Consider the following 25893-nt stretch of genomic DNA (forward strand, 5'->3'; position numbering starts at 1 on the left):
TTAGGATTTTCCATAATTTTGATGATGTTCTTATTTAGGTCCTTCTGTCGTAATTATCGATAAAAAACAGTGGGGGAGTTAACGGTAGATATGGCACCTCCAAACATATTTTAGTGATGTTTGACGAAAAAATCAGAAACAAAAGTCAATTCGAGGCATATTCTCATTTTTGAGTTGTAGTCGTGAAATTGCGAAATAACTGGAGATGTTTAAATAACTAAACCTAAATATTTCGTGAAAGGTATTTCTGTCATCAGTCACGTATGTCGTTAACACGCGAAGATATTTAACAAAATAATCGAGAATGGGTTCAATGTTTAAATAACCAAAAAAAATCTAAATAAAGGGAAAGGAGAGAAAGAATAATGATCCTTTCATCATTTTTTGTGTGAAAACCAACCTAATTAGAGAGCAAAAATGATTGAACAGAAAACAAAGTTTACAAATTTTCACACCCTATTCTTCATGGGTACTATAAGAAAGACACACTTCAATAATGTTCATTTATCTAATTGAGTTAAAATCATAAAACCCATCTGTATCATCATTTCAAATGCACAACTCTTCAGCTACAACATGTCTGAATTTCAAAAATGAAATTGTTTTAAGACCATATTCTATTGAAACAACACATTTTAGTTCACATTCTCAAGTTAAAAGGCCACATTTTATAGAAAGCAAAATCGGAATCAAACAATAGAAACTACATTATTTTTCTAAAACACCCATTTCATCATGGAAGTGAATAACTATCAAACACAACTTCAATTGACAGATTTAGACATCAACGATCAGTAAGTACTTGCGGAGCATACACTGAATTGGTAGAGTTAACGTTTTTAGTTCAACCAAGGGTACATTTTGGGTGAACTCGGTAACCTTGCTGTGAGAACCTCTACTCCTGTCTCCGTCACCTATAACGTAAAAGAATATTGTTATGCAAAGCGCAAATGGATTAATAGATGATGTAATGACTGCTTTTGTTTAACGTCTATCAGCACCAAAATATAATTTGAATAACTGCACCAATTCGGTAATAACAGACATTTCGCAAACTTCTTGCTTAATGGTCGCGCTTCCAATACGAAAACCTGGAGGGCACAGGATTGAGAATCGGTGGAGCTGGGAGGTGGGAGTCTATCATTTATTGATGTGTTATTAAGACACAAATAATAGTTTTTAAGGAGCCTTTAGGGTGTATGAGTGTGTTTAGGACGGTTCATGGCAGTTATGAGCACATTTCATCTTCACGATGTATCGAAGTCAATTTATGTATGATGTATGAGTATGATTGTCTATTATACTCATGTAATCCTGTTGTTTTAAAAAAAAAACAGACATTTCAATTTGCCCAAGTATGTAATCATTAAGTATCTATAGGTAATCAATTATGTAGTTCATGGTAAGCAATCCATTCTGTAAGACGGTCGTCTCTGAACAACCCTCTCCATGGTACAAGAATTTGAATGACCTGAAAGTGTATCAGACTATCAGTCTTGCTCTGTGAATAACATAATTCCCCACGGCCATGGGCAATTTTAGTTCGTGGGATTAATGGAAAATCCCCTTCAACCATCTAGAGGAAGGAGACCTGGCATACCATAAGAAGGGGTTCCTATGTCTGGGTAGAGTAATGACACTATGACCCTCTTATGCTGGTTAAAATGAAGAGAAAATGTCTCGATTATCTTCAGTTTTTACGCCAATATAAGAACGAGAAATACGAGATAACTGACCATAAAAAAAACTTAAAAACAGGACACAGCCTGGCAACTACAAGGGTTGTCTGAGTTAAGAATTCAGCTAAAAAGGACCCAACCTCGTTCATGAACTAAAATAGTGAAGTCTCAATGTTATTTTTTTTTAATATGCGAAAAGACTTGGTATTGCAGCGGGAACCTCAGCCCTAACTAGTTCTTTATGTTTCGCAAACCACAGCGTAAAATCACGAGTAACCTACCAAATTATGATCTATTGACAATTGAACATGGTAACCAAGGCACAATGATTACTTCTATCTTTCAAATGCGAACTCGTTTGTAGGACTTTTTCATTTTGCTTCACTAGTTTAACAATATGCAACTAATATAGGTGTTAAAAAGGAACAATATAAAATTATACTAATATCAGATTACCAGTAGTGTGTGTTCAAACTGAGCACTACGTTTTCCATCTGCAGTAACAGCTGTCCATCCATCAGGCCACAACCGGTCACGCCAAACTCCTACAAGAAGAAAGGTTTGTTCTTATCAATTAGACCCAATTACATTTAATTGAGAGTGTTAAATCTTCCAAAGGTTCAAAATATAACCTGCATTAATCATTGGTTCAATTGTGAAAGTCTGCCCTGCTTTCATCACTCCAACAGCTTTATTCCCTGCTTTCGTTAAGGTCGCCACGAAATAATAACAGAAGAATAACACTACCAAGTACCAACTTTAAGTTCAGTATTGAATTGAGCACAAAGTTATTCTAGTAAAAGTGGAAGTTAACAATTTTTAGAAGAACTACTGATTAGAGTGAATAACACCAAAAGAACTAGTAAAAGTAAGGATACTTGCATAATGGGGAATGTTAGGAGCACAGTGGAACAGCTCACCAATACCATGACCACAGTATGATTTGACCTATGTTTACGAGATAGAAGGTAAAAACAGTATGGAACATTAATTTCTTAAACGGAAGTTATTATAGTATATTTACTTTACCGAAATCGATAACTACATTACCACGGAGAGCCCTGCCATTGAAGCATGTCGATTGATGACCTCCCCAACTTCACGAAATCGTACTCCAGGCTTAACTGTACAAATCGGGGACGAAATTGGATTGCTAGTGGTAAGTTCTAAAAAGAAACGAATATATAACATTGTCCAACTTTTCGTAGTTCCAACACCATCATTGCTTATCCATAAGAAAAGAAGATGAGCTACGCGTTGAATCAATATTAAAAAGAAAATATATGCAAGAGTTAAATTCCCCAAGGAAGGGGAACTTGCCGAAATAACAAAATGGGAAACAGATTACATTGTGTCTATTAGTGCCTCCCTGTTGAAACAAAGTCATTAAAGGTGAAAAGTTTTGCCCAATCCGTTTCTTACTCCAATGATGGTATAATGTTGCATTGGTACTCTCAATTACTATCTCCGTTGAGCTCTGCTTATCATTGAAAATAATACTCCGTACTGTTTTTGAGATGATAATACGACAGATATCTCTATTTGATGAAAACTTGAAATGACAATGCCAAATATACCACTCCATAAATTGTTGGAGTTTCATGACATAAATATTTGTTTAGGCTTTTTTGTCCTTTAGAGAAGAGAAGAGTAACTAAGGTGAACTCATAAGAAGGGGCGCCGTGCTATCAATTGGTTGTTGATCAGTCCTCTTTAGGGGGGGGTAGTGGAGCAAGACTTTCGCGGACTCTTGAGAGTCCGCGAAAGTCTGAGGCATTCAAATCCAGACATTTGAGAGTCCACGAAAGTCTGAGGCATTCAAATCCAGACATTTGAGAGTCCACGAAAGTCTGAGGCATTCAAATCCAGACATTTGAGAGTCTATGAAAATCTAAGGCATTCGATTGTAGACAAAATATGTCCCAGACTTTGGTGGACTTCATAGTTTGATGAATTTGTGAAGGATTTGGGACAAATTTGGAAGCCAAAATGTCTTTCAAAAAACAAGAGACATTTGAAGTCCATCATGTGATCAAAAAACAATAATAATATTAAAATAATAAATGTCTACCAAATGTCTATCAATGTCCACAAATATTCACAGATGTTTACGAAAGTCGAAAAATATATTTTTGAAATGTTAGTATAAATATATTATTTCATGTGATTAAACAATAATAATAATATTAAAATAATAAATGTCTACCAAATGTCCATCAATGTCCACAAATATTCACAGATGTCTACGAAAGTCGAAAAATATATTTTTGAAATGTTAGTATAAACATATTATTTCATTTGATTAAACAATAATAATAATATTAAAATAGTAAATGTCTACCAAATGTCCATCAATGTCCACAATATTTACAGATGTCTACGAAAGTCGAAAAATATATTTTTGAAATGTTAGTATAAATATATTATTTCATGTAATTAAAAAATAATAATAATATTAAAATAATAAATATCTACCAAATGTCCATCAATGTCCACAAATATTCTCAGATGTTTACGAAAGTCGAAAAATATATTTTTGAAATGTTAGTATTAATATATTATTTCATGTGATTAAATAATAATAATAATATTAAAATAATAAATGTCTACCAAATGTCCATCAATGTCCACAAATATTCACAGATGTCTACAAAAGTCGAAAAATATATTTTTGATTAGCACAAATATAATATGCATTACACATTTTGTCAATGGACTCAAGATCTTAAAATGTCCCCTGGACATTTTGTCTATGGATCAAATGTCTTGAAATGTCTATAAAGACATTTTGTCTACAAACTCTCAATGTCTTGAAAATGTCTATGAACACATGTTGTCTATAATAACTCATCTGAAATGTCTTGAAATGTCTACGGGACATTTTGTCTATGAAAGTCTGTGAAAGTCCCGCTCCACTACCCCCCCCCCCCCCCCCCCCCCCCTTAGTCTTCAGTTTATATGTTAGTGAAGCGACGAGTTTTTTTTTTGAATTGTCAGCGTACCTCGAACCCTTGACCTCTAGGGTGGAAGACTAAACCTCTTACAACTCCAACCAAGGGTTGTTGGCTAGTGAAGCGACACGTTAATTCTAGTGAGCAATAACCACTCACAAGCCCACGGAGAAGCTCCTGATTCACACCTAAGGGCGAGATCATATGTTTTAATCTCTTATATGCAGCTACATTATGTGATCAGGAATTTGTTTGGAAAGTTTTGAGCCTCGGATCAGATGTTAGTGATTCAAGAATGTAGTGGTCAAAAATCGTATTGGGCCCACTTCGTCTAAAGGTCGCCTATACCGAGCCTACTTCGAACAAATATCACTTGGGCCCGACCCACTTGCCTACTAGTTGGACACTCTCCAACGTGGAATTCGGCCAACTAAAGGTCCAAACGGCTCTAAGCCCTTGTGAACGTCCATCTAGACGAACAATAACCTATTAAAAGCAACAATACTCCAAGCACCCCTTGGTCGCCCTCAACCGAGTCTGCCGGTTACCGAGTCAACCTCAACTCCGGAGACCTCGCCACGTATTCATTTGACGAAGTCCCTCTAAAACCCCACGTCGCCTTAAGTACCGTTAGGCGATCTCAGACTACGAAGAGCCTAAAGTTGAGGCGGCGTAATCGTACGATCGAGTTACTCCAGGTGACAGATCGACAGCCAAAAACGAGTCTCCCTTAGGGTTTGGGGTCACCCTCGACCTCAATTATCTCGGATCTAACAGACTCCACGAGTCCATCAGTCGCCTATAAATAGAAGGAGACTCAGACTCCAAAGGCATCGAATACCAGCTAGAAAACGACTGAACACTCTTCTCTCTCTCATCTTTAGTATCTTCAGTGCTCTAGACGACGGTAATCGACCTTCGAATTCCAGAAGACTTGAAGGATAATCTTCTAGGGGATCACTCTAGACGGCGATATTACATCTTCAAGCTCCATCACTCTCGAAGTCCTTCTCAAGTCCCAGTTACATCCCACTTCTTCCTTATCCAGAATCTCCGATCGAGACGACCTCTCGACCTGCTCCAGGAGATCAATCCGACCAACTATCCCGTAGAGTCGAAGCTCCGGCCACTCTACGAGTCTAGCCACCCTCCGACGATACAACACGGTGACACCCTCGGCATTCAATCGTTTAAATACTTATTTTTATAGTTTGCTGACTTGACCGTCGGAGTGCCCTTGGCAAGACACCATCCCGGTGTCCCCAAGACTTCACGGTTTTACTTGTTTTTGTCTGTCTACAGGTCCAACCGGAACTTCGTCCATCTCGAGGTCTAAAGCCCAAGTTGTCGGTGGCCCATCAATCGACGATCTACTAATTGTGTGATTTTCTACCGTCCACAAAGAACTAAAAAGCTCGAGGAAGTAGTAAAAAAATGCATGCTAAACAACCACAACCAATAGCAGAAGGGAAGAAAACATCACAACTTCTTGCTATATATTTACAAAAATAAGTGCAGTTCTTAAAAGTAAAATAAGACAAACAAGTACCTATAGAAATAGCTTTCTCCAAGCACTCATAAGTACTGCGGACTAGCTGTTGAGATGCTTCGTCAACATTTCCAACAAAATAAGTATCATTAAGATCACCTGCCCAAATGTTCAACCATTATCAAAATTCGATATCTCAAGAAAAACCCACATGATAATGCAGAGAAAATCACTACTTACCATGGACACCTTTATAGTAAACACTGATATCTATATTTATTATGTCGCCGTCCTCTAACTTCCTGCAATAAATAAGGAGGTCTTTGAGAAAAATAAGAAAACTAAGTAGATGAGCATGTAGCACGATAACATAGAGATGGATGCACCTAACTAACACCACAAATTATGATAATGACATCGTAGCCTTTGAGAGGCGTCCATTTAAATTGAACAAATACCTATGCTACAAAACTACGTATTATAAAGACTTTGAAACTTTGTTTGTCGAATTGAAGAGGCAAATTCAAGTTGAAGACCTTTTTAAGTTAGTGGAAAATGTAACTGCAATATCTAGATAATGCATGCATCAGAAACAACATTTCTTTATAAGACCCTGTAGCTTAATACTCCGATTGTAGGTTTGTCAGTTCAGTACTGGAAAGAACTCTTGCAAAAATATTTGTTTGTTATTTTTAACATGATACAGATAACAAATTAGTTGATTTTGTAGGGATTCTATTGCCTTTCAACGTTTTTTACTTTGAAGCTAACCATTGACATTTCTTTCTACGCCAAATGGTGTAGAGGCTTCAGTGTTCAGTTGAGTACTTTAGTTTACATTATTAGACAGTTTTTTTTTCGTAAACCGTACTTTAAAGCGAAAGAAGAAGGTGCCATGCCCCCTCGATTATCCAGCTTCTGGTTGTACAGAATGATATCAGAGTCAAGTATTGGCATCCCCCAATCCTGATTCCACTCCAACCGATAGCAAGCTCTCACACTATTACTGGCTGACAACTTTTTCAAAACAGCTCATGTCTCATTACCTGTTTAGGATAACTTAGTGTCACCAAACACCATTACCCTATATGTAACAGAACAGGCCTTTTTAGACTATTTTACCATGTAAGATGCTCGATATCACTTCACTGACATCGGTGACTGCAATGCAAGATCTTCTATTAAAAAGTTATGTACACTTGCACACAAAAGTGATAGGGCCTCTAGTTTAAGATCTACTGGAAATTGTATACTCTAAAGGGTGCTGGCTATGCTGAAAAAGATTGGATATTTGGAAATAGATGCTAAAACTGCATTTTGTATGTCCACAGTTCCAGTCTAGAACTACTACTTTTGCAAAATATAAATTAATTTGGTAAAGTATATAGGGTATCTTATAAATCAAATGAAGAGAATAATTGGCATTCATACAGTAGCAACGCAACTTCTAGAAAAGCAAAGTTTGCACAGCTAGATAATATAACCTGGCATCTGGAATTCCGTGGCAAATAACTTCGTTGACCGACCTGTGATAAAAGAAAAAAGCTTTTAATCACAATCTTATCTTGACATTAAACAGAGTTGAAGACGACATTCATGGAAGAAGTTCCTACGTGCAGCAAGACTTGGGGAAGAAGTGATAATTTAGTGGAGATGGATATGCTCCTGAAATGTGTAAATTCAAAAAGTAAGCTTAGTAATGGTTGAAACGTCTTTGGGGATAGCGGGATTAATATAAACATAAATTCATAGCAAATACATAAGGAAATCAGAATTCACAAATCAGTCGACTTCAGCATACCAGCAGCAATTGTTGCCTCATGAACTACTCTATCAATTTCATCCGTCGTTACACCTGGTTGAATTACACGAGCAGCAGCATCAAGGACCTCTCTTCCAATCTGAAGAATAATGTTTACATACACTTCAAATCATTCATTATTTGAAAGTAGGCAACTGATCATCATGTCAAATACAATATTTCACATATGACAACTTTTTTCACGAAATACTACTACATTTGACGACCTCAAGTGTGGTTCACCTGTAGTGCACACAAAATGATTTGGGAACTGCCTTGCTATAGAAGAACAGCTTAGAGAGATTTGTCAAGGAATATTTTCCCTAGCTTAGTGAATTCCTAATGGACAGGTTAATGAAAAGTGAAGACCTTATTCCATTTAAAATAGGTATCTATCCGCAACGGATAGCATTGTTGTGTTGGTTGCAAACGCACAATGTGTTGATCAATGGATGACCGACATCATGGTGGCATACTATGAGCTAAGAGAATGTTTACTGCATTAGTATCAGTCTTCCTCTCTTACACTGGCAACAAGATATGTCAAAATATCTCAAAAGACAGTCATGTGATTTTAACTGGTCTTTCCCTCCAAAAAATACCAGATGTTCAACAGCTTCTGGAGGTTTGGAATCCAGTAACACAACTTCAACAAGATATGCCAAAAAAATGCCTACTAGCTTCTTGCACACGAGGATGAAGGATCAATTCGAGATTCATATCAAATTAACTTGTACCATCAGCTAAGCTTGTCAGCTGAATATGAAATCCAGCTGAAGGAAGCTTGATAAATAAAAAGAGTATGTCATCAAGAGAAAAGGGCCTAGTCCTCTATCATACCCTGCAATCCCAAATAAGAGCTATCAAGTGCAAAGAACTGGAGCTTTTCGTGTTTTACACTTCGATGTGGTTGGTGGTCCTTTAATAGAAGTGTGTAAATTGCAAAGAAAAGTTCACAAGGGAAAGGGGTGTTCCTTATTAAGATTTAAGAGTGTCTACGTTTGATCTTTTTCCCTTCAAATGTTTCACATTACAACCTCTTTGAGATTATTTTGCACATCTCCTACAATTGAAGCATTGAAATGTATCAGTTGATAGTTAAAACTTCAAACCTTTAGTGTAACCTCTATAACTGATGGACCCATGATTATTTCAGGCCGTCCAATAGTAGAATGATAGCTTAGGGACTGAGATTATGCACATAATGGACTCAATACTGCGGCAGAGCCAGATTACAGACACAAAACATACTAACGTATAAGAGACAGCGGGGCTAAACAAGAACATGATACAGATAAGTGAATGACTCGACAATCAACAATTATACAACATTAAGCGAACCCAAAAAGAGTCTAAAGGCGTGATGATAGCATTGAATATAGAGACAGTGCACCATATCAGAAAGAGCTTCATCTACATTCTTTATGCTACTATAGAAAAGGAAAACTTGTAAATAAGAACAATCTTATTCATTAGGAACTTACTCGGCAAACTTCCCTCATCCTCTCTATCTGCTCTGGAGTTTTGATCTTCGAAGATTGACAAACAAACAATAAGAAGATATACTTTAGAACCAGTCAAAAGTTACAAATTGATTTAGTAGAGACATCATGTTTGAAGATTCGTGATTCAGAGCTTACCTCAACAATATTCTGCAAATCGCTGTAGGGCTCAATTTTTGGTATTCCCTGCCAATTGAAGAAATGGAGTCAAATCCCAAATAATGGTCCATGGAAAACACCGTGCCACTTTCTAATAAGTAATCCTATATATAATTTCAACAACAATATGTAGATATAAAAGTCTAAACATCAGACTGCAAGTTCAGATACAAGCATAGACCGCACATCACCCCATATAGAAGCTAGCATTTCACCAATGTTCTATTACAGTTGCAGAAATACAGAAGCCAACAATTCAGCACTCAAACAACAAAAATGGACTCACATCAATCGCCCAGTCAGGTTTCTCAATATGTGCAGGTATAGTACGCATGTTTGATATGGGATATGGCCTTAATGTCCTGCATACGAGCATATAAAATAGGTATCGTCAAAGCTACATAAGCAAAAATGTAAACCGATTATATACAGAAGTAAATTATTATCTAGTTCTTTTTCCAGCAATTTTTTGTACTTCTTTTCTTCATAATTAGCGAAAAAGTTATTGTATCATAGAGTAAAGAGTTCAAGAGGACGTCTTTATCATTTTCTCAAATCTCAAGGAAAGAATAACTTGTCAATTGAAACAATGAGGTACTTCACATAGAACCATACTGACCCGCATGAGGTAGAGGGGTAAGAAAGCTTAATTATGAGAAGATTGAAATTAGGACTTTGATGTGGGCCCAAGTCCGTTAAAAGAAATTGCTCTAGGGCTGGTGATCAATAAGGCAATAACTCATTCTGGTTTCCAAATTTTCTCTGGTAAATTGTGTAGATATCTGACTCATTAAAACCAAGCTTGCGGTGCAACTGTATTAGATATGTAACATATTCGTGATGAAGAGACAAAAATACATATTTAATACCCTGTCCAATCAAAACGAGGAAGTGTTGGTGTCCGAGCCTGGCCTTTCTTTAAGCAATAAAGCCAACCATCATTAAGTGAGCCTGAATTTGTCACATCTGGAGTACCTGTCCCAGTTGTGGACAACTTTGCCTTCAAGTGCACCGACTTATGAGAGCTCCATGACGCCTTGAAACAATCCTGAGAGCTGCAGATCAATAAACTAATTTAGAAGAACCAAATGATGGATCATATATTTCACTAACTTCACTACCATAGCTCTATACTAGGAAGAGAAAACTGAAACAAGTAACTATCAAAGAAACTATATAATATTAGTAAAAATATCAAAAATTCAAGAAAACGAACAAGACAAGGAAATGTTCACGAACCAAAATGCAGCAGCTTCACGAGGAAGCTTCAACTCCATACATTTCGGGCACCTGCATGCAAGAAATTTGGATTACGGAACTTGTGAAGTCAAACATGGAACCAAAAGATAAAGGTATTACAATTCTCATTGGAGAATGAATTAATATATGCAGACAAACGGAGAACACCCAAATCACTAAAAGGATACTATGTGATTGGAAACTATTAACTCATCTATAATAATAATAATAATAATAATGTGTACAAAATTGAATACAATTGGGATTTTGTCCACCCTCAATACTCAATAATTTAACTATCTGAGTGACCACGGACAGACGACCTCCACAAGTGACTGGCGCCTGGCGGAAGTTTTTCCCCGAGCACCCTTTTCACCATGTAACGCTATTCAAACTCCCGCCAATCACATGTTGAAGTCCTCTGTCCTCAACCCTAATGGACTTTATCAGATATGAGATAGTGTATGTCCTGAAGGTACAAGAATATGTCTAGAAATCTCTCTCCTATGAACCTAAGAACTAAAAGAGTACATATCTATAAGGAAACATAGGTGAATAAGATTTAATAAACTTAAAACTAGTATACTGAGATTGATAGCATTAGCAAAAGTTGGCGGGATAGGATTGATAATACAAGATATTCATGCATACCCATTACAGAAATCTGTATAAACAAGCTTAAAAATCAGATACAACTTCAAAATATTCCTATGTCTAATCTTTGATATAGAATCTCAAGTACCATTAAAAAGAATATGAACTAATAAATAAAACATACTGAAGATTAGCAGGTTTGCCACATCGAGCACAAGACAAGCCCGATCCTTCCATTGAATTAAATTTAAGCAAACCTTAATCTCCTTTAGAAACCTTCAAACAAAGATAGTTTCAGAATAACAGTAATCTAGAACAATAGAATTAAAACCTAATTGATTAATGATTTTATAACTTTGAAGATATAAAAGTTAGGGTTTATGAATCCTTACAGGATAGAAAAATGAAAATTCAGCGAGGGTTTAGGTGAAGGGAGGAAGTGAAGACTCTGAAAACCTCTCAAAAATTAAAGGTTTTATAGTGGCGTGCATCAAATGCAGTTCACAGTCTGGTAGCTAGGGTCTGTTCTCAGCTTGGTGGTGGAGGAAAGAAACGTCGTTACTTCGGGACAAGTCTATAGGCGCACCAAAATTTTGTTAAATAAGCACTTCTTTTCTAAGTTCGCCAAAATGGCTAGTCAAGGTTATGTTTGGTTAGTCAAGGTTATGGAAAAGTTAAGGAGCTCATGTAATGCTAAATAATACCAGAGTTATAAGGCATCTTTGTACAGGTTGACTAGTAGATAATGAGAAAGAATTAGTTCATCTAATGTCCATAAGCAGGTGCAAGTCAAGTGATCTACTTACTCATATAATGAAAAAAAAACCATCGAATTGTCTGTGAATAAAGACAGTTTATAAACGGGTACTTGAGGAATAGATTAATTGAGAGGAGACATGTTTCGAAGATGCAATTACTTTTTAAATATCTAGCCAACAATAATTATACTTCATGGTACAACTGCAATGAAAATTCCAGTGAGGTGACCGATAGTTTACGGGTGCATGCTTAGTTTGTCTTGGGGTTCCCTTATTGACCTAATGGAGTTTTGTTTGGAGAAATGTAAATGCATTTTGCTTAACCATAATCTCTGAAATCTCTTCTCTTTTGGTAGTTAAGGGAGTGAGTGTACTCGTTGTACTCTGGTCTGGTCTTCTTATACATGTTTCTCTTGTCCATTGTTGGGTGCTTCTCGTCTTCTTTTTTCTTTCTCATGGAAGATTGATGTCTGGGACTGTGTGAGGCATGTAGTCATCTCCTAGCTTATGTGGCTTACTAGCTTGTCCTCAACTATTATGACCATTCCTACTTTAGGTGTTGGATTTTCCTTTATCTATTTCCAATATGAGGAGGTGATCCCGAACTCCTTCTGTTAGTGAAACCCTGGCTACGTTGTCGTCGTTCAGGCGAGAAAAGAGACTTGCATCATTTCCCCCTGAATCGGTGTCTGTATTCTTTTAAAGTTTCTCCTTTTTCAGTGGACCAAGATCAACAAATCTTGAGAGTTTTCTCTAGCATCATGTTGTTGTAAAAGGTCGTGCAAAAGGCAAAAACACTTCTTTAAATGACGTTGTCGACTCTGGGGTTGAAGAAGCGTATTAGGATCTTGTCGCCCCTCTCAATTCGGTGGGGAAGAGGGAGATTTATGAGATCTAACAAAAAACAAAACGATGAGAGAAAATAGATATAGATAGACAGGAGAGATCGAGGAAATGGAATTTGTAAATGAAGAAAGAGAAAGATGAGACAAAATTTTGTTTTGGGGTGCGAAAATATTTTAATTCTTCGACTTTTGACTTTTTCTTTTTGGGTGTTGGTTAGTAATTTAAGACGCCATTTAAATTAGTTTTATTTAGTAACTTTTGTTCAATTGGTTTTTGAGTAAAAGTAGAGTTTTATATAGTACTATCAACGTAACTAATTTTGTTGAAGTCAATAGTTGGTAGCCCAAGTGGTTCCAAGGTGTTGACATAAACTCCAGAAACCCTTTGAGGTCTCAGGTACAAATCCCAGAGAAGGTGAAATTTTTGGTTATTTGATTTGGTTGGGATTATCAGGGTGCAAATAATGTAGTTGGGCTTTAGGCCATTGTCTTGTTGGGCTATAGGCCCGGTCTTGTTTCTGTTTGATTGGGCAGTTATTGAGCGTTATCACATCTTTGATGTATCAATGCCAAATGTAACGACATACGTAGATCGTAGTCGACTTCCAAAAAAAAAAAAACTAATTTTGTTGAAGACATAGTTTAAAACTTTTTTTTAAGTTAAAATGGCACTTTATATTCTTTTGATTAAAAATTATATTTTTTTCGAAAATCTAATGTTTTCTGCAAAATTGTTGTAAGGTATTGTAAAATTGTCACAAGATTTTTTCGAAAATCTAATATTTTTTACAAAAATGTTGTAAGGTATTGTAAAATTATCGCAAGGTGTTGCAAAGCTATCACAAAGTGTTGCAAAGTTGTTACATGTTAAATAAAAAAGTAGGAGCTGAAGACTAAAAAAATAGATTGATCTTTTTTAACCAAAACAAAAACTTTATATGGAGTTTTGATCAAATTTTCCTTTTGTTTATATAATTACTAAGTTTGAGCTGTAAATCCACCCAGACTTAGAAAATGTGTGGGACATCCTGACTCGGGAAAAAATAGGTTGGAAGTTCATAATAGCAAAAATGATGGAGATACCGTTCCGCCTATTTTAGGTGATGCGGAGAAAAAATTGTGTACGAAGAAATAAAATATTATGAACAATTATTTAGGTAGTATGATATTCATAACATGTTATCAAAAAAAAAAATTCTAAATGACTCCCTTAAATGAATATGATCATTTTGATATGGATAGTCACAAAAGTTTGTGAACCTGTCATCAAAAGAGCTATCCAAATATTGTCTCGTGTAGAACTATCATGACAAGCGAATTCGTCATACAAAAACGAAGAATACTTTTGATACATGTAAATACTATTAGAGAGATCCTACAAATGAAACTTAACCCGACGAAGATATGATCGATTCGATCAGTCTCTCTATAGGAAAAGTCATAAATGATGACCTAACCATAAAATTTTATCTCTAATGGGTGAGAAACATAAGGAATGGTTTCGATGCACTTGTCCGGAATTATTTTTTGTTCATATCACATAATGAAAAACAATATTGTTTTGTGCTTGTTCATAAGGGATTATGACAAGAAACAAAAAATTAGTTAAGAAAGAAAAATGATCATGTATTCGAGTTGAAGAACAAAATATGATATTGTCATAATGCATTACAATCGTTCATAATACCTCACGAGTGCTCATAAAAACAAGTCCTCATCAAATAAGACAACTCGTAACAAAAAAATTATAATGCATTACGGAAATTTGCAAATATTCACGGGACTTCGCAAGCGGAGTGGTATATTTGGTCCGAAAAAGTTAATTTTGGACCTTCCGTTAGTTATAGTTTTTTTCCAATAATTTTTGCCTAAATCTAAGATTAGTCCAAACATATTTAGACTAATAACCTCTTTCTCTTTGAGTCGGAACTAATCGCACATTTTGTGACACAATGAATTTTATGATATTTTATCTTTTTAGCTATCTAGTTCATTTCTACTTTTCTTCATTCATATATTTACTTCAATAATATATGAAATGTTTTCTTTTTTTAATGAAAGAATAATATATGATATGTTAACACGTGAAATGGTATAATTTAGTTTTTCTTGCAAAATGACTACATGAAACCATTTTGGATTCACATGTCAAAACTTTTGTGGAGTCCTTGACTCTTTCATCTCAACAGATCATTATTAATGATTTTCACCGAGCGTTACATCATAGTTTTGTAGGATATAAAAACACTTCTGTTATGTCACACAAAAGACTTAAATAACTTATCGTGGAACACCTTAATTTAATTGCTAATACGAACTCTCAGCAAAACAGATCAAGTTCTGTGAAAGAGAAAAGGATAATGGTGCTCTTGAAAAATTTTTAGTGAAAGGTTATTTTCCAAATAGCCCCCAATTTGATGACCAGCTTCATGCCTAACCACTTACTTTTATCAAAAATATCTCAGATGACCCCCTCTTTCAGTTACCGTTATAAGTCCGTTAACTAATCATCTCCTCTCTCTCTCTAAAAAAAAATATTTCATCTCTCCTCTCTCTCTCTCTAGACCTCCGGCGAAGTGGAGTCTTTGCTGGAGGTCTGGTGAACTAGACCTCCGGCGAAGACTCCACTTAGTCGGAGGTCTAGAGAGAGAACAAAGAGAAGGGAGGGAAAGAGAGAGAAAGAAGAAGTAAGAGAGAGAAGAAGAAGAAAACAAATTATGTTTGAAGGTCGCCGGCCATATAATTGGTCGATCGGCGACCTTCGCCGCTGAAGTCGATAAAGTGGCGAGAAGATGAGGTGGCAGAGAGAGATGACGAGAAGGAGGAGAGAGAGGTGATGACTAGTTAACGGACTTATAACGGTAATTGAAAAAGTGAGTCATCTGGGTATTTTTTATAAAGTAAGGTGCTAGATAGGAAGTTGATCGTAAAGTTAGGGTTATTTGGGAAATAACCCTCTAATTAAGGGATTGAATGTAATTCAAGAAAAAACCGAAAATAAAATTTGTGAAATTGTAAGCAATTGCAATCAACTCAGATGTAGAGAATATTGCCTTAAACAGCATAAATCTTTGATAAAAATAATCAAAAAACAGATATTAGATCAAATGAATAAGATACAAATAGTTAGAGCAACTCCAACGTGGGGCTCGGGCTCCCAATTTTGGGAGCCCCTGAATTTTGGGAGCCCCGGGGCTTTCCTCAATTCCAACGTTGGGCTCCCAACCGGGGCTCCCAAATCAATATATTATACGTGTGCGAAGTATGTGTGCGAAATTTTGGTTTTAAATTTCGACTATAAATTATTAGATTTCGACTATGAATTAAAATGTGATATTATTCGAGAGAGATAATTTCAAAAAGATAAACACAAAAAAAAACACAAAAATAAAAATTAGAGAAAAATACTTAAAAAAGTAGTATTTAAAATAATAAGAATATTAAAAAAAAAATTAAAAAAATTTTAAAAAAATAAAATAAGGTGGGGTGGATCCCCTTTTTAGGGGATCCACCCCAAAATAGCCGTTGGGAGACCCCCAACGGCTATATTTGGGGCTGGGAGCCCCCCAGCCCGGGCTCCCATTTGGGAGCCCGGGAGCTTGGGGCTCCCGGGTTGGAGTGGTGAGGCTTGGGGCTGGGGCTCCCAAATTCAAATTGGGAGCCCCAGCCCCATGCACGTTGGAGCTGCTCTTAGGACTTGGGGCTTAGGGGGCCTCGTGAATGCCCTTATTTTTGTTTGTGTCCTGCTGTTGCAAGGTTTGGACCCAGAGGCAGAGAGTCGTACGTCTAATAATAGCTCCCGCTCAATTCGTCTACCCGTCCTTTTCTCCTTTTACGGGTAAGATACGGCACCTGTATAAATCCTTATTGGAAATAAGGCATGCTTTTTTGTCTTGACTCCACTCAAAAACAGTATTGTATCACAAACACAAATCTTTTGTAACTAACACCAAAGGCTAATTCATGCCCGTAGAATCAACGAATTTCATTATATCACTTCTAAAATTGAGATCGTTCTATCTCTTCAAATTGAGACGGTTTTATTTCGTCAAGTACCTCGTAGGCACAAATGATATACAAATACAATACATCATATATCCCTTTTTGCTATTCAAACACAAAAAAAAATATATTTCCTTTTCTAAACATGGATACTCACCTCAGATGTTTGATATAGAACCACCATCATTACACATTCATGGTTGGCCTAGCTGCTGGAAGTGTTTTCCTTCTTAGCCACCTAGAGTGCAGTGCGTGTTAAAGATCGTAACTAACTCGGTCTTAGTGCTCCATGTGAGGGAAATAAAAGCTGAATGAGTTCAGACCCCTCCTACATGTTCAATCTTTTTTTAGAGGTTTGCGGAGATCATCGATTTTAGATCTCTGGAAATATGTTGCCAAAACAATGTATGCCTTTTTTCACACATGCTGGCTCCACATATCTTTTGCTGCTCTCAAATTACTCTAATCTACTAGTATTATTTTACATACTTGTAAACTCTTGAGATCTCATATCTTGTCTCATATATTTGTCCACTCTCACAAGGACTAACTCCTCCAAATCCCACTTAAGAAAGAAAAAAAGAAAGTAGTTAACAAAAGTGAAATATCTAAGATCACCTAAATAGATGAATCAATAATGTCTTATATGTATGGTGTTTTATGTTGCGTGTAAAGATCATATGGCTTGTGGGGTTATCATAACTCATCATTCAAGGGTTGTCTTGATCAATCACCATCAATATGACAAAAAGAGAGAGAGAGAAAGAAATAAGGGTAAAGTGAGAAAGTTAAAGAGAATCCTGAATCCCATCCTCACTTTCATCATCAAAAATCACAGTTCCTAACTTTCATCATCAAAACCAGCACGGACAATGTACAGTGCCTGTTTACTCAACACACATTCATTACATGAACCCCTTTTACCCCTTCCCTACCCACTCTTCGTACCCACTCTGAGTCTCCGACTGGTCCTAATAAAATTAATTATTTTGTAAAAGCCACCTCCAAAAAGGATGATCACTTATAAGTTTGGGTCACAACTTTAACTTTTTGTGTTTCTAGACTCAGGGGGGTAGTGGAGCAAGACTTTCGCGGACTCTTGAGAGTCCGCGAAAGTCTGAGGCATTCAAATCCAGACATTTGAGAGTCCACGAAAGTCTGAGGCATTCAAATCCAGACATTTGAGAGTCTATGAAAGTCCGAGGCATTCGATTGTAGACAAAATATGTCCCAGACTTTGGTGGACTTCATAGTTTGATGAATTTGTGAAGGATTTGGGACAAATTTGGAAGCCAAAATGTCTTTCAAAAAACAAGAGACATTTGAAGTCCATCATGTGATCAAACAACAATAATAATATTAAAATAGTAAATGTCTACCAAATGTCCATCAATGTCCACAAATATTCACAGATGTTTACGAAAGTCGAAAAATATATATTTGAAATGTTAGTATAAATATATTATTTCATGTGATTAAACAATAATAATAATATTAAAATAATAAATGTCTACCAAATGTCCATCAATGTCCACAAATATTCACAGATGTCTACGAAATTCGAAAAATATATTTTTGAAATGTTAGTATAAACATATTATTTCATGTGATTAAACAATAATAATAATATTAAAATAGTAAATGTCTACCAAATGTCCATCAATGTCCACAATATTTACAGATGTCTACGAAAGTCGAAAAATATATTTTTGAAATGTTAGTATAAATATATTATTTCATGTAATTAAAAAATAATAATAATATTAAAATAATAAATATCTACCAAATGTCCATCAATGTCCACAAATATTCACAGATGTCTACAAAAGTCGAAAAATATATTTTTGATTAGCACAAATATAATATGCATTACACATTTTGTCAATGGACTCAAGATCTTAAAATGTCCCCAGGACATTTTGTCTATGGATCAAATGTCTTGAAATGTCTATAAAGACATTTTGTCTACAAACTCTCAATGTCTTGAAAATGTCTATGAACACATGTTGTCTATAATAACTCATCCGAAATGTCTTGAAATGTCTACGGGACATTTTGTCTATGAAAGTCTGTGAAAGTCCCGCTCCACTACCCCCCCCCCCCCCCCCTCAATCTTGAGTATAAACTAACTTTGACTCGGTCGTTACGGTTAGTTTCTGACTATCTTAATCTAAACCCACCGTGTCTAACTATGGTACCGGTTGAAGTGATTATTTATTGAACACATGGAGAGAGAAATACTAAATAGTCTCTGACTTTTGATCGGTTGATCACATGCTGAAAGGAGATGTTTGTGGAAAAGAGATGTATATGATTCTAATTGGTCAGTTTTCTCTCCTCATGGCCAGACTAATTCAGGCCGGCCACATTATCTTTTGACGGGCAGTCCATCCCAAAATTGGAGTCATTTGGGATTTTTGTTTAGCAAATGAATAAGCCCTCTCCTACACCATACACCATGAGTCCATGACCTAACTACTTGTCCTAATAATATTGCCAAAGAAAATATCACCCCGTGACCTTTTTGGCCCTTTCACAGACTCACTTACAAACAAAATTAAATAACATTAAAACCCCAATAAAAGCAGATCTGAACAATAATTTATTAATATTTGATTCTCTCTCCTACTCTCACCACTTCATTCTCTCTCTCCTCTTTCTTCCATGCTACACCCAAATACAGAATCGGGGACCAAGAATGTCCAATCAGGTTTTGCCAACTCCACATGATTATGTGGGTCCACTTCAAATGCACAAATGGTAGTATTTTATTGGTGAGTATTGTTGAGACCATCAAAATATTGGTTCACCCAAAATATACTCCCTATTGATATTCTCACACTCACTATAAGAAAGAACCAATTCTACTACTACTACTACTAATATGAACCTCAAAGGAAAATTCTAAGGAATCAAATCAAGTCTTTTTTAAGTGGTTAGAGAGTGGATTAGATCTATAGAGAGAGAGAGAGAGAGAAAGAGTGAGAGATGGGGAGTCCATCAGGTTCAATTATGAGGCAATTAAGTGGTAAGGAAGATTGGAATTCATCAACATCAAAGAGATGGAACAAGAAGATGAGTAATGGTGGTGGTGAGAAGAGTTTGAAACAGATGGAAGGTTTTAAGAATGTGTATGGTGATGGTTGTGGAGGGGTGGTTATGAGTAGGAAGAGAGTGATGGTGGTGGTGGATCAGTCAGCACGTGCCAAACATGCTATGATTTGGGCACTCACACATGTGACAAACAAGGGTGATCTACTCACACTACTTCACATTATCCCTCAACCTACTAGTGATGATACCAATCTTCCTCCTGAGAGGTTAATCTCTTCTCATTCATCTTCATCATCTTACCTTGCTAACTCTCTTGGCACCCTTTGCAAAGCTTGTAAACCTGAGGTAAATTTTTTTTATTCTTGTTTTATTACTTGACTTTTTTTCTTTTGTTTGGGTTATGGTGATTTAATTACTTTAGGGTTTGTTTGGGTTTAGGTGGAAGTAGAAGCATTAGTAATACAAGGACCAAAGTTAGCCACAGTCCTAAACCAAGTCAAGAAGCTTGATGTGTCTGTTCTTGTTTTGCCCCAGAAAAAGCCTTCCTCTCCTCTCATTAGCTGGTGAGTTTGTGTCTTAATGAATAACTACTCTCTCTCTCTCTCTCTCTCTCTAAACACACTAATGATATACATTGTTTGATCTTGATGGTTTTGAAGCTTCTGTGGGATCACAAGTGATGAAGATTTTGTGGAGTATTGTATCAACAATGCAGAATGTTTGACTTTGGGGGTGAGAAAGCAAAGTAGAGGAATGGGTGGATACCTAATTAGTAGTAGATGGCAAAAGAATTTCTGGCTTTTGGCTTGATTTTCAACAAGAATAACTTCAGTGGAGGGAGTTTCAAAGAAAATAACTTGTTTAATATTTAGGGTCTTATTTAATGTTCTTTCTCCTCCTGTCTGTTCATCTGTAAAATGTATCAATCAATTAATATCCTAACAATGACATCAAAGTGCTGCTTTTATCTAATTATCTTTTTTTTTTTTTGTTGAAAGATCTAATTATCTTCTTAGAGAAAACCTAATTTTATCAACAGATTTTATGTATAAAAATGTATCAATCAATTGATCTCTTTGGTCTTCAATGAACTGCCATTACTTGGGACCAACATTCAAGTCGCGTGACAGAAAACTGAGAAGGGAAAACTACCCACCCATGGGCCACGTCCAAGTCTGCGTGAGCCTATGGGTAATGAGACCTGAGTAGGGAAAACTACCCACCCACGGGCCACGTCCAAGTCTACGTGAGCCCATGGGTACCGAAAACCTGTGACAGGAACACTAACCACCCATATTCAAGTCTACATCGGCCCAAGTTTAACAAAAAACGTGAGACACGATCACCACCTGCTGAATTTCATAGCCCTGACTTGGGTTTTCAAGTGCACCTAGCAGCCAGGTCAGGTCTAATGGGCCCATTGACATATGGCCCTGATATGCCTATTAGCCACCGAACCACCCTGATTCACTGTATATTACTAAATAAGAAAATAAGCATTGTCTCTGTACCTTTGTCGTGTCTTGTCTTCAAAATTCAGGAGGCTAACAAGGATCTAAAAATGAACACTCATTCGTTGGTGCACCTAATCTTTTAGCAAATATGATATAGATGAGCAAGAAAATACAAATAAAAGATAGAGAAATAAAACTAAGTAAAAGTGAATCCCGACTTAATTAAGAAATCTGTTTTTCGAGAATTATGGATCAAAACTGAAAAGAAAAATCTGAAAACAAAAATAAATTATGGTCGAGTTTTGAACGTAGTTAAAGTTTTCTTCTAGTGTTTTTTTTTTCTAACCCCTTAGCTGCGACTACTGGCTCAAATGGGTTCGTGGTAAGGAAGCATGATGATTAGTGAAAGATTAGTTTATAACAAACATAATTAGACTTTGTCATCTAACTTATCATTTACAAGAGGGATCATCTCCATCCGGCTTCGAGGTGTTCGAGGCGTCCGTGGTGTCCTAGGTGTTCCTGGTGGTGGCGGCACCTGTGACAGTTTATGCCTTACATACCCGTAAAATGTACATCCGATCAGCGTTATCCCACACCCGACTGCATTCATAGCTGGAATCGGGTTTTTAAACACCAGCCATGACACCATGACAGCAACGGCAACCTGTAAATTGAAACAACATAACAAATAATAAAGATAATAAGGTCAAGTAGTTACTGGACTGTGAAATCATATACACATGGTAATAAAATCATAAGATCCTGATACTTGATATCAGGTCTTAGTGAACGAAATAAGCCCTATTACAAGTCGATTGAAATTTGAAAGAAAAACAGACACTTTTCAACTAACTGACGCGACTTAGCAGTATTTAGAAATGGGTAAGGTTGGGCGGACCATTTCTCTAAACCACGTGATGTGGAAGTTGATGATAGGCAAATTATCTAGCTACACCAGCCACTACGTCACACGGCTAGTCGGCTACAACTGTGGTTAAAGTGCTAAGGAGCTCGTATCAATCTTATTCAATTTCTTACCTTGAGATTACCAGCAACATTAAAAGTGACGGCAGTTGTGGAATGGATAACATAAAAGATAGAGAAATTGAGACAGAAGGCCAAAACACCGGAGCTGATAATTATAATTAGTGCTGAGTAAATAGAATCATGTGTTTGAAACCACTCCAGGACTCCAGCCCCTTCCAGTAGCAAGGCTGGTACTGCCAAGATCATAGTTGCAAATGGTGCCATGTAATACACCGTATTTATGCTGCAGTATCGAACACAATTCAACATGAGCATCATAGTCATAAAGCAATGGTTATCCAAAAATGAGAAAGACTAAATAGTAGATATCTCACACGATATCTACCAAAGCCAAAAAAATATCCTTCACTAGAATACTATCAAGTCAATTCATAATGTGCCCTTATAGATGGATAAGAACGGTCATTCAGTGAGAGTATTTCAAAAGCATGATTATCTCCTTACAAATCTATTTAATGTTTGATTACCATCCATTTTTCTATTCATGTATTCCAGAGTTTGATTATTCATTGGCACCATCAACTTTTATTTTGTTCTTCTCCTTTAAACTTCGGGTGGAACTGGAATTATAATCACCCGCACACTAAACTTTTTTTATTCTTTTCTCCAAAATCCAGCGCAAATGTTAACGAAGGGGAAGTGTAGGTGACATATCTTGTCAGTTGCATCCAAAATGAGAACTTGGTCCTTCGAAGGAAATATGTCTAGCTTTCGAGAGTCAGTACCATGATATAAAACTTCACATGAAATATCAACATTTTTAAAGTGGCTAGTAATACACTTAAAGCTTAAACATGAAACTAAGTGCTTCCGAAATTTCAAAGTAGCAATTTCAAACTAATGGCCTGACAATAAATGAATCAATTGTAATAGAATACAGATCAAGAGCAAATAGATACCTGTCAAATTTATATCCATGCAGCAGAGATTCCGCCAATATAGTCTTTGTAGAGGTAGCCAGACAACCGAATAGGGCAGCGCAAAACCCAAATACATTGAAGTTTAGTTCAGTAATGGACGTTAGGACAATTCCTCCTACAATGGGGATTAAAGATGACCAAATCCGCCAATCGAAGTATTTTTGCCAAATTAGCCACTGCAAGACAACTGTTACAAAACGAGTTGAATCGTTAATTGTGCACTAACTTGAACAGTACTGATGTGATGGGTGGTTAAATTTAGCACACGAAGAATGTATATGAGTCTAACCTGTTGTTGCAGGAGTAAAAGACTTTATTGTTTGCATAAATGACACGGGAATGTATCTTAAGCTGACATTCCCCAATACTATGTTGGTACAGAACACAAATGACATCGGAAATATCCTCCTCCATAAGTCTTCAGACTCTACTGCTATCAGAGGTTTAAGCTTCAAGACCTTGATTACCATGTAGGCTCCAATGGCAGAGCATATGAAGTGAACACAAGATACTGACAGTGGGAATTTAAAATCCAGTTTCTGTCTCACAAAATACAGTCGAATAAGCCTAAGTTACATAAAAACAAATAAAATAGTAGTTTCCTTCAATAGATCTAAAACGATAGACAAATTCGGGCATTGGAAAAAAAATGAAATATTGGTAACATATGAAGCAAATATGGTCAAAAGTCGAATGAGGTTACACCTTCAGACAAGATAAATGACTTCAAATCACAACAATTGCCCAGAAGTTGTGTCAATAATGGGTACCATGAAACAACAATTGTATTGTTATTGTTGTTGTTACCCTTTCAAACTCAAAGAATAGACTTCACATTTCAACTGAGGTTCAGAAAGAAACTACAAATGAAAATCCAGTAGTTGAATAACAAAGCTAAGTAGTTGCCCTGAGCTGATACACCCAAGTAACTCGTGGTTCCATTCGGGATCACAAGTAGGCCAAGCAAATTCCATGTCGAGCCCTAAGTTAGTCATCATGTATCAAACTTTCAGAGTTTAATTTGAACTATTAAAGTAAAGTTTGTCTGTTCATCAACTGTCCCCAATGCTCAAAATTTATAATGTACACAAATTACACATTGTGATAAGTAAATATGTGTATATATTAAGAGTTAGTATAAACTCGGTTATGTCATTTGGCTCAGATCTATGGGATTAGCAATCTGCCCCTGTCTAATCCCGAGCCAATCCCGCCTCAAACGTTTAGTGACAGAGAAACACAGAATTATTAGTAGAAACATTTGGCACCCTGGCCAAAAAGCAGTTCCTTCACTTATACTCCATCCCCGATCAATTTCAAGATCGACAAGGGTTAACCTTTACATTATGTGATAGCTGATTACGGAAAGAGTGAGAACCTACTAGTAGCAAATCAAGAAGCAGATAATAACATCTACAACATATGACACAAGTTCTTTGAATTGACTCCTCTATAACCTTGTTCAATGAAGATAAATTACCTTCACTATTATAAAAACAATGAATAGAAATTAAACAAGCATTAAGATCCAAACTCAGACAAGACCTAAATCAGAACACGAGGAAATCAAAGGGGAACCGGGGTTGAACACAGATCAATCAGAATAGTTAGAAAAAGAAGATGAATAGACAGACCTGAAAGATCCATTTGTTCATGATGATAACAGTAACATTGAATCCCCACCATTGAAGAATAGCGAGAAGAGATCGGAACACAGTCCACTGACACAAACGACCCTCCTCCATGGATCTCTCTCTGTCTCTCTCAAGACACACGACGATGAGAGAGAAAACAAGAGATCAGTAACGCAAAAGTAGTGAGAGAGAAGAAACGTACATGAAAAATACTTCTCTTGCCAACTGATATTTAACAGAAAGAAAGGAAATTAAGGAAAGCAATTAAAATGCCTTTTAAAACTGAATCATGAAATCAGTAAACCCTAATTTGAATGGGTGGGGGGGAATTGATAGAGAGACAGAGTTGTAACGGCAGTGATGATGATGGGCGTGGTTTAGTCCTGATGGGGGAAAAAATGAATCCTTCTCTCATGAAGAGAGAGAAGAGATCCCTCAGAGCTTATTTAAACCGTTGGATTTTCTACTAGGATGGACATCCAAAAATCTCTAGGAAACTATACGGATATTCAGTTGAAAAGTACGCCGTTCTTTCAACAAAAAAAAAAAAAAGAGTACGCCGTTCGGGAAGGGAAATATGTTGGATAATGCAAATCTCTAGTGTTGTATAGCAATTTGATAAAGGGTTATTTAGACATTAACCCCAGTAATTAAGCTATATTAAGATTACACTCCCAAAATAAAAATATGTATGACGTTAATTCTCATTTTCGATTTTTCCGTTAAATATTTAGGTTATTTAGACATTTACTCCCAACTATT

At 36.3% G+C, this 25893-nt stretch overlaps 3 protein-coding genes across 6 annotated transcripts; 1 reads left to right on the plus strand and 2 right to left on the minus strand.

Moving 5' to 3' along the window:
• Positions 1-489: 489 nt before the first annotated feature.
• MAP1A (methionine aminopeptidase 1A) lies at positions 490-12023 on the minus strand. Of its 4 annotated transcripts, none has more exons than XM_086666854.1 (17): positions 11807-12023; positions 11599-11680; positions 10821-10871; positions 10451-10636; positions 9868-9943; positions 9561-9608; positions 9405-9449; positions 7921-8020; positions 7733-7784; positions 7604-7645; positions 6360-6421; positions 6180-6278; positions 2730-2803; positions 2558-2627; positions 2312-2377; positions 2136-2224; positions 490-914 (listed from the first exon to the last, which is right to left on the minus strand). In XM_086666854.1, exons 2-17 carry the CDS (start codon positions 11649-11651, stop codon positions 840-842), a joined length of 1188 nt encoding a protein of 395 aa, XP_086522980.1. In that variant the 5' UTR covers positions 11652-11680; positions 11807-12023; the 3' UTR covers positions 490-839. The 4 variants fall into 4 exon arrangements, with proteins under 4 accessions (XP_086522980.1, XP_086522982.1, XP_086522981.1 ...); XM_086666856.1 differs by having other exon boundaries at positions 10557-10636; positions 11807-12001; XM_086666855.1 differs by having other exon boundaries at positions 11599-11690; positions 11807-11984.
• Positions 12024-19605: 7582 nt separating this feature from the next.
• LOC147552422 (Adenine nucleotide alpha hydrolases-like superfamily protein) lies at positions 19606-21045 on the plus strand. The gene is made up of 3 exons (XM_086667876.1): positions 19606-20418; positions 20512-20636; positions 20733-21045. Exons 1-3 carry the CDS (start codon positions 20008-20010, stop codon positions 20881-20883), a joined length of 687 nt encoding a protein of 228 aa, XP_086524002.1. The 5' UTR covers positions 19606-20007; the 3' UTR covers positions 20884-21045.
• Positions 21046-21724: 679 nt separating this feature from the next.
• On the minus strand, positions 21725-25546 carry LOC147552423 (UDP-galactose transporter 1-like). The gene is made up of 6 exons (XM_086667875.1): positions 25334-25546; positions 25132-25252; positions 23787-24036; positions 23477-23684; positions 22569-22800; positions 21725-22194 (listed from the first exon to the last, which is right to left on the minus strand). Exons 2-6 carry the CDS (start codon positions 25240-25242, stop codon positions 21958-21960), a joined length of 1038 nt encoding a protein of 345 aa, XP_086524001.1. The 5' UTR covers positions 25243-25252; positions 25334-25546; the 3' UTR covers positions 21725-21957.
• Between the last annotated feature and the right edge of the window lie 347 nt (positions 25547-25893).

Source organism: Eschscholzia californica, unplaced genomic scaffold (genome assembly GCF_041429995.1).
Source record: "Eschscholzia californica isolate CP2 unplaced genomic scaffold, dmEscCali1.0.p SCAF_3, whole genome shotgun sequence".
Classification (NCBI taxonomy): domain Eukaryota; kingdom Viridiplantae; phylum Streptophyta; class Magnoliopsida; order Ranunculales; family Papaveraceae; genus Eschscholzia; species Eschscholzia californica.